We start from the raw sequence: 8,801 nt of genomic DNA on the forward strand, positions 1-8,801 counted from the left end.
CGATATCTCGGAAACTGGGTGACAAGATTGCATACAAAGAGACGGACATACAGGCACACGGACAGACGGACGTGGCTAAATCGACACAGTTCGAAGTTCTGATCATTTAAGTATACATTTTAATTCTCTCTGTTCTTGTTCTGTTACTTACAAATATCGGACGAAAGTTATATTACCATTTGATGCTCATGAAAGGGATAAAAATATACTATAACGTTCTACAAACGAATGATATATGTACATATGTACATACAAATAAAAAATCTACCACGGGGTTTTATTTTCTGCTACGATCTTCACCCTCATTTTGGGCTGTTTTCTGAAGTAACCTATAACCTTAAAGCTCACTTTATATTTAAAGGTCGGATTAAAAATAAAGCTATGTCTAAACTTAAGAATTTCTATTATCGGTTTTTGACGAACGTATGTTTCTTGGTTGTAAATCAATTTAAAACCTATAATAAAATGTTCTATTTTAGACACAATCATACCTTTTAATAGTCATATATAGTTCCTTTGTTTGCATTTATTTTTATTTCTGCTTCGTGAATTTGCATTTCAAATTCCTAAAATTAATTTACTACCTACATACGTAAATATGTGAGTGAAATTACTTTAGTAATATACATAGTAGGCTTTGCAACTAATATGACTTTATTCTATTGGCTCTAATTTAGAAAACATCACGTTGAGTGCTATCCCATGCCGAACGCCCTCAACCCATGTGAAGATGTTATGGGCTACCAATGGCTGCGCATTTCGGTCTGGATTGTTGTTGCTCTGGCTGTGGTGGGAAATGTTGCGGTACTTGTTGTGATTCTATCGATTAGGTAAGTGTATACAATGTATCATATCGTCCTGTTTCTGCCTCAACCTCGTATCTGCAATAGAGGTATTTTAGAGAGTGTAAGAGAAAATGCTTAATTTCTTCCCCTAGGATACAATAAACGCATTTTTACTTAATATTTCTAGTTCCACTAACAGAAGTGAGCACCCTCATTAAGTCTTTGTTCTATTTTAAAATAGTGTATCGCTTAAACAGCTGTTGTAAGTGGTAATATTAGTTTTCCCAAAAATTGTAGATACGTGGTTAAGGCAGAAACGGGACGATATGTGGTATGTACATATATACCTACGTATAAAATTCGGAAAGCTGCATAACATGCATGCCCATGTATGTACACATACAAACATATTAGGGTATTCACGATCAGGTGCATACTGTCTAGCATGGTGCATAGATAGTATAAATAGCATGATTGTTGTTGTTTCATGTGTTCAAACAACAACAAAATTAGCCAATCATGCTATTTATGCTAGTTATGCACTATGCTAGATAGTACGCACCGGATCGTGAATACCCCTATTCTGTTTATATCCAGGGGGATTCAAAACTGCGTACAGATATTTGGCGTACGTATTCCTCGAACCATAACAAACCAAAAGTGTTAGGCGGCATTTTACCCCCGGGGCTTATTTACTGAGTTACGACTAGCTGAAGATAAATCGATTAAGCATTGATTTTTGGCTTATTTTGAGCAAAACTTTTTATGTACAAACATAAAGTGCGTTTAGATATAAAGATAATCTCAGTCAAAGCTCGTTTTTTAATCATCCTGTTTACACATCCAAATCTCAGATTAGGAAAAGTTGTTTTTTCTCTGTGCCACTGCGATCACTTTTTTCTGCTATATTAAGCAATTTAAATACATATATGTACTTTAACTTAATATTTTTCTTCTTTTCCTTGCTAGCGTCCATTTTTGTTTACTTTTATTACAGATTAACGAGGGGCCAGTTCTGTGTGGCTAATCTCTTTTTCTAATTACAGATTATGGAGTTAAGCTCGAAAATGGGGATAATATACATATATGTAGTATTACGCGAAAATATTACCCCAAATTACCAAAAAAAAAATATATATATGATTTCAATGCCTTGATCGATTTATATTGAACTGGCCCTTACTCAGTAAATAGACCCCGGGTAGAAAAATTTCCCTTAACCTATTTTTGTTTGGAGTACGATTGGCAAATATTTTACGGCACCCTGAAATTGTACATATGGAAACCTTGCATAAATACGAAATAATGCGTATGAAACAAGACGAAATAATGCTTACGAAAGAAAATCGAAATAATGCATATATGCACAGTTTCGGTTGAAACCCGAAATAAAGCATATATGCACAGTTTCGGTTGAAAACCGCAATAATGCATATTAGAAAAAACCGAAATTATGCATATGCATTATGCATGAAAATCGAAATAAGGCATATAACAAAACCGAAGGAATGCATAAAAGAAAAACGAAGTAATGCATACATGCACAGTTTCGGTTCAAAACCGAAATAATGCATATGACGAAAATCGAAATAGCGCATATGTTCTTTCTGCGTAGGCGGCCTTCGGCCGCGCTTAGGGATTATAACCTTTACCAAGTAGAGTTCTCCTTTCTGCATTGCTGGAAAATGATGGCGAAAGTATTTCTGCGCAGAACTTCTTTCTGCGTAGGCGGCCTTCTGCGTGCGGCATAAAATTGTAACCCTCACTAAGTGGAATTCTCCTTTCTGTGTTGCCGGAAAAGGGGGAGGAAGTATTTTTGCGCGTTGTTCAAACAGGCCAGTTAGCTGAGGCAATTAAGCTTTAAATTGCGGAATTGAGTTTTGTGTTCACATACGAAGTCAGCTGCTGGATTACCTACAGTGATGGAAAAGTTGGTACAATTGTACCTTTATTTAGTTTGAAAGTGCATTCGGTACAAACACACAATTTTAGGTACTTCTCAGGAAATCAGTTCTTATTTTTATTGACATTTCAATGCATTTTCTGTTGCGGGCAACTGGCCCAATTCCTTCCCTCCTTTGTGAAGAGGCATACAAATGATACAAAAAGGTGGTCAAAGTAACGCAACATAGTTGATTTCGCCAGATAGACGGAACATATTTTTAAACGTCAGATCGGAGAACTGGGAGGAAATTAATTCACGTTTTCTAGAACATAGTTTTGTCTCGCGCTGCTCGAAGAGATTCTCTTCATAGCCAAAATTTGTTTAATGTGAGTACAGAAGTTGATGTGGTATCGATGGGAATTTTTATCCTCCTATCTTCTTTATATAGAAATACATATTTACTTTTCGGGTACATCTATCCACTTTTAGATAAAGCTTTCCGTAAATTAGGTACAATTTTATAATTAAATTTTCCATCCCTGATGGAATATCAGCTGTAAAAGAGGGACAGAAACAAAGAGCTGATTGCTCTTTGTTCAATAAACATACCTCCAAGTCAAAATCAAACATACCTAGCAGGGATGCATAGAGAATCCGTCACAAATTAATTGCCAATTAATAATTAATTGGCAATTAATAAATTGATTTTTTGTATGACAAATTGGGTAGCAATTAAGGCTTAAATTGATGAAAAGGTTCTTAATTGCCAATTAGGCCCCTGTTTGAACATAGTCTTAGATAAAAACATAATTATATGCACACTTTCGTTTGAAAACCGAAATAATCCATATGTATGTGAAAAACGAAGTAAAGCATATCTGCACAGTTTCGGTTCAAAACCGAAATAATGCATATGACAAAAACCGAAATAAAGCATACATGCACAGTTTGGGTTGAAACCGAAGTAATGTCTAAATGCACAGTTTCCATATACGCAATTTCGGTGCCCCATATTTTACGCAGTTTTGAATCACTCCGTATACACTAGTGAGAGAATTCATTACTGAAAAGGAAGTGAGTTAGTAGGTAATAGGTTGTGGGGCAAGCATCGAAAACATTGAATTATAAGGACGCAATATATTCTCATTTTCGTTGTTGGTGTTTCCGATTGGGAAGGAATATGATGTATTGAGGAACGATTTTCCGTCATACGCACTATAATTATATCTATGTATGTGCGCTAAAACCATAATTTAGGTTTCTTGTTGTCCTGCTTTAAATTTTAAACTGAAAAAGAAAGAGTTGGCAATAGGTTATGTATAGAAAAACAAGAGAACTTCCACTTTAAAAGTGGAGTTTATTTAAGCTAGGATTAAGCAAGTACTAAGTTAAATTTTGCATTGCTTTGATATATGTATTATAACAGATATGTTAATATTTTTCATACGCTTTGCTTACCCTGAGAATCATGTACCGTTTTGGTACTGGCACCACGGTTACCACATTTGGTCACTTGTGACCAAAATAGGTAACTTTTTGAGAGCTTGCCCAGCAAAAAACACGATTACCACAGAAACGAAAGTGGAAACGAGCTAGGCGATGGGAATCGCTTACCCTTTCGCTTCAAGAAGGCCTTATTTTAACATGGGCATGTCATTGGAGGTAAGCCCTTACCCGCAGCATTACCTTCAAACGAAGGGAGAACGCATGGATAAACAGAATCCAGAGAAGCGAACAAAGAATGCCTTACAGAGAAACTAATGTAGAATGCCTAGATAAGTACATACTTATTTATATTAAATTGAAATCAGAAAATGTCTTAAAAGATTAAAATTAATTAAAATTTTTATAAATCAGCTTTTATACATACATATGTATTTTTTTAGGTATTTAGATTTTCTTAAAAATCGGTATGTACATACATGCATATTTAACTAAGCTTAAAATTATACTTCCTCACTCTTGTACTTCACTTCATTGACTGACTTAAACTTCGCGGCAAATTGAACAAAGCAAAACATGATTTTTATGCGAGACAAATTTCCACAGAAAGTAACGGTAGAAAAAGAATTTTTGGGTATTCATTCTATTTTTCAGCTGACTACGATGCAGCATTCTACTTTGCATTCTCCGAAATGAAGCAAAGAAGCGAAATAAAAAAAAATATTGTAGGACATTCTACTTTGCATTCCCTGAAATGAAGCAAAGAAGCGAGACAAATAAAATATTGTAGGACATTCTACTTTGCATTTCCGGAAATGAAGCAAAGAAACGAATTAGAAAGAAATATTATAGGACATTCTACTTTGCATTCCCCGAAATCAAACAAAGAAGCGAAATAAATAAAATATTGTTGGACATTCTACTTAGCATTACCGGCAATGCCTAAAAGAAGCGGAAGAATTCGAAGGCATTATAACGCTATGCCTTCTAGAAGACGTTACCACTAAAAGCGATTACCGATTTTTTGCAGGGTGGTAACTTTGCAACTTTTTTTTTATTTTGGTAACTTATGGTAAGTTTGCCGTGTATAAAGTTAGACTAAAAATGTTGGACTAAATTTGATAAATTGTACTGTGGTTGTGTGTAGCGGTGATAACACTACTAGAAACAATTGCAATGATCAGGCAATACAGCGCACAAGAAAAATAACACGGTGCTGCAAAAAAAAGTCATGAAATACACCCGAAACAAAACCTAGGGCAGGTTGTAGGTATGGTCGAGTACAACATGAACCCTCAATTTTTTTATACCAAAAAACCGTTATTTTCGTACATGATGCACTTATCTATTAAATGCTTGACTATTTTCCATCCGATTTTAAAAATCGAACAAGTTTTGAAAAGACGACTTATAGACATTTAAAACGATGTATAACAATATATTGTAAGACTTAGCTAGTTTTTCATCGGTTAAATTTTAATGAGCCTCTCTTTTTCTTTATTTTTTGAATTTTGATCATCGCTTATTTCAAAAATGGCTACAAAAGTTGCCAGATATGTGTTATTTGTCAAAAGAACATTTATTTTCGAATAAATTGATTCTTCATCCAATGTAATTGCATACAAATTGTCGAAGTTTAGCAGTTTAAGTAAAAATATGGACTTGAATTTATATGTGTGTATGTACCGGACGTGCAGATTTTTCGGGCAGTGTGGCTAAGGGGCATTTATATATATTTATTAAAAAATGATACATATATACAATGACAATTAAGCAAAAAAATTGGTTTTCATAAAATTTTTGGAAAATGGGCATGGCACCGCCCACATATATCATATATGCGTATCTCAAAAACAACTTGACCGATCTCGACCAAATTTAATATACACATTGAGCTTGGCCTCCTCAAGCACCGTGCTGATTTTGACGTAGAATACGTTTTACGTTTCGACATGGAGGCTATGCTCAAATGTTGTAGTTGTAAATTTTAGAGCTTCACGAAAACACTTATTGCACGAGAACTAATAAAGCGACAAAAGGTGCATTCTTTTGCAACCGAGCTACAAAAAACACTCGCTTAAAGGACGAAAAACACGCAAAGCAACAACACAAACTCGGCTATTTATCCGAGTTCAGCCAGATCGGTTAAAAAATACGCGACCTGAAGGATAATATTGTTAAGTGAAAAAACTGCTCTATTGTTAATGGGAAAGTGGAGAGGAAAATTTTTGTTTCCTTATATATGTGACTTATATTTTAAATAAGTATATATATTACGCAAATACTTCGCATAATTACCCATTGAAATTGGTTTTTGTATCTAATTCCGTTACACTAATCACATGTTTCTTGCCAGCTACCAACAGCGTTGCTTAACTAGCTAAAAGGAAATTTTACCCGAGATGAGCGTTCTTTTGTCGCTCGCTTACAAAAAAATGCTCCTAAATAAAGTGTGGCGTTTCAAAGATAAAATTCTAAACCTATAGTAATGTGCTGAGTCAATACCTTTAAGTATTGATCGATATTCGGTACCGATTTAAAAAGTATCCAATGCTCTCGATGCTCAGTACCGAAACATTTAGGTTTCGAATGAAAAATGTATATATGTCGGTTCAAGGCCATAAATCAAAGAAACTCTTACTTGTTTGAAGCATTTTTGTTCCAGCTGAAACATTCGATTACATTTTTATAGGCCTGGGGGCAGATGCTCTAACCAGTTAGCGACAATTTTCGAATCGGTATCGGTTTTGTTGAAGTATGATATGAAATATATTTACGTCAACAAGTGCGATACCGATCCGACACTTGTCGCTAACTGTTTACAGAATCTCCCCCCTGAAAGGGGCATTTTTCTTGAACCATGGATCGACTAAGGTTAAAACTGATAAAATAATATTTCTCTGTTGCGATAAGTTCAAGGGTTTTAGCCGATATCATATAAATTAGTAATGAAAGTTTTTTATAAACTTGAAATGCATATAATGGCGAAGGTTTAATGTAAAGAATCGTTATCGGGTGCCGAAAAGGAAGTATTGGGTACCGAAATCTTTTTTTAAGTATTGGGTACCGAGTACCGACAATTCAGTACATCATTACAAACCAATCGCCAGATCCAGTTTTGTAAGTAACAAATTCGGTTTCTGTCGTAGAAACAACGGTAAATATTGGCTTATTTTGGGGTCCATTTTGAGCACTTAATGTGCTCTAACAACATATGATTTGCAGATATAACTTCCATTTTCGGGACATAGGTTCTTTGGAGCAAAAGAAATATTATTGTGTATAAATTTTTTATAAATTCAACAAATATTGAACAGTTTAAGAGAAACATTTTTTGAAAAAATTACAAATTTTTTTTTATTACGAAAATGCTCGAAAACCATTCTAGTGATTTTGTTTTTGTTTTGTTTAATCGAAAATTCAAGTTGTTTCCTTTCGTTTGGTATATGGGAGGTATTGGTTGATATCTTCTAAGTATGTTTATTTTATTCAACTATATGGGCATAAATGAGTTTCCATACAAAAGCAAAAGCTTACTAACAGGTATATTCTGCACGTTACCGAAGATTTTGTAACCGGAAAATTTTATTACCAAAAAATGTTACCAGTTCTTGTCACCGCGATTCTAGGCTGATTCAGCTATGAAGAATTGTGCAAATTCTGGCATTGCATATTTCACGGGGCAATACTTTGTTACCAGCTTATGAGATGGTAACAAAATTTACCGGTTACAAGAATACACAGAATGCGAAAAGGGTTTAAAAATTGACAGGAACTTTATTTATCGGTTACAAACTTTTTATTACCAGCGCAGAATAGACCTGTAAGTAGTCATCATTTTGCAAGTACGTGCATGCGTTGGAACTGAGAGAAGGAGACAAAAAGTGTGTATGTGTTATGTGTATCAGATCTGTACCGTTCGTTTGATTTTACAAAATGTGGTATCAAGTTAAAGGGCTTGGCCTGTGGATGTGCAGTAACTTCTTATTATACCCGAGCGCACTTGTGCACAAGGGTATTATAACTTTGTTCACATAACGGTTGTTTGTAAGAGGCAAAACGAATCGAGATAGATATAGACAAATGTATACATAAATGATCAGAATGAAAAGAGAAATCGATTAAGCGGTGACTGTCTGTCCGTCCGTCCGTCTGTGCACACGATAACTCGAGTAAAAATTTAGATATCTTAACAAAACTTCGTACATGCACTTCTATTGGGCGTGGGACGGACGGTATTGAAAATGGGCGAAATCGGACAATAACCACGCCTACCTCCCATATAACGGTAATTTTCAGAAATACGAAAACTGCGATATTTTAGTAACTACTGAAGATAATTCACTCAAAATTGACATTAAGAATAACTTTTAGACGAGAAATAAGAATATTAAAAATTTTTGAAAAATGGGCGTAGCCACGCCCACTTATAGTTACATGTGTATATTTTGGAAACCGCTGCACCAATTTCTTCCAAACTTGGCACAGTTGTTACAGCATACCAAATGGCCGAAAATTTTTAAAATCGGACAATAACAACGCCCACATCCCGTATAACGGTAATTTCGAGAAATACGAAATCCTCGATAAATCAGTAAATATTAAAGCTAATTTATTCAAAATTGACGGTTGCAACAATTCTTTATCAGGAAATACGCTTATGATAAAATTTTGGAAAATGGGCGTGG

At 34.8% G+C, this 8,801-nt stretch overlaps 1 protein-coding gene across 1 annotated transcript in view; it reads left to right on the forward strand.

Annotated features, from left to right (window-relative positions):
- Window positions 1-677: 677 nt before the first annotated feature.
- The window catches only part of LOC118751092 (lutropin-choriogonadotropic hormone receptor-like), a gene marked incomplete at its 5' end in the record, with an annotated part of 40,255 nt that continues 32,131 nt past the window's right edge, over window positions 678-8,801 (forward strand). The window contains one exon of the mRNA XM_036485860.1: window positions 678-830. Within this exon, the coding sequence (XP_036341753.1) occupies window positions 678-830 (153 nt within the window). The remainder of the gene's footprint in view (window positions 831-8,801) is intronic.

Source organism: Rhagoletis pomonella, unplaced genomic scaffold (assembly GCF_013731165.1).
Source record: "Rhagoletis pomonella isolate Grant_MI unplaced genomic scaffold, Rhpom_1.0 Rhpom_scaffold_00533, whole genome shotgun sequence".
NCBI lineage: Eukaryota > Metazoa > Arthropoda > Insecta > Diptera > Tephritidae > Rhagoletis > Rhagoletis pomonella.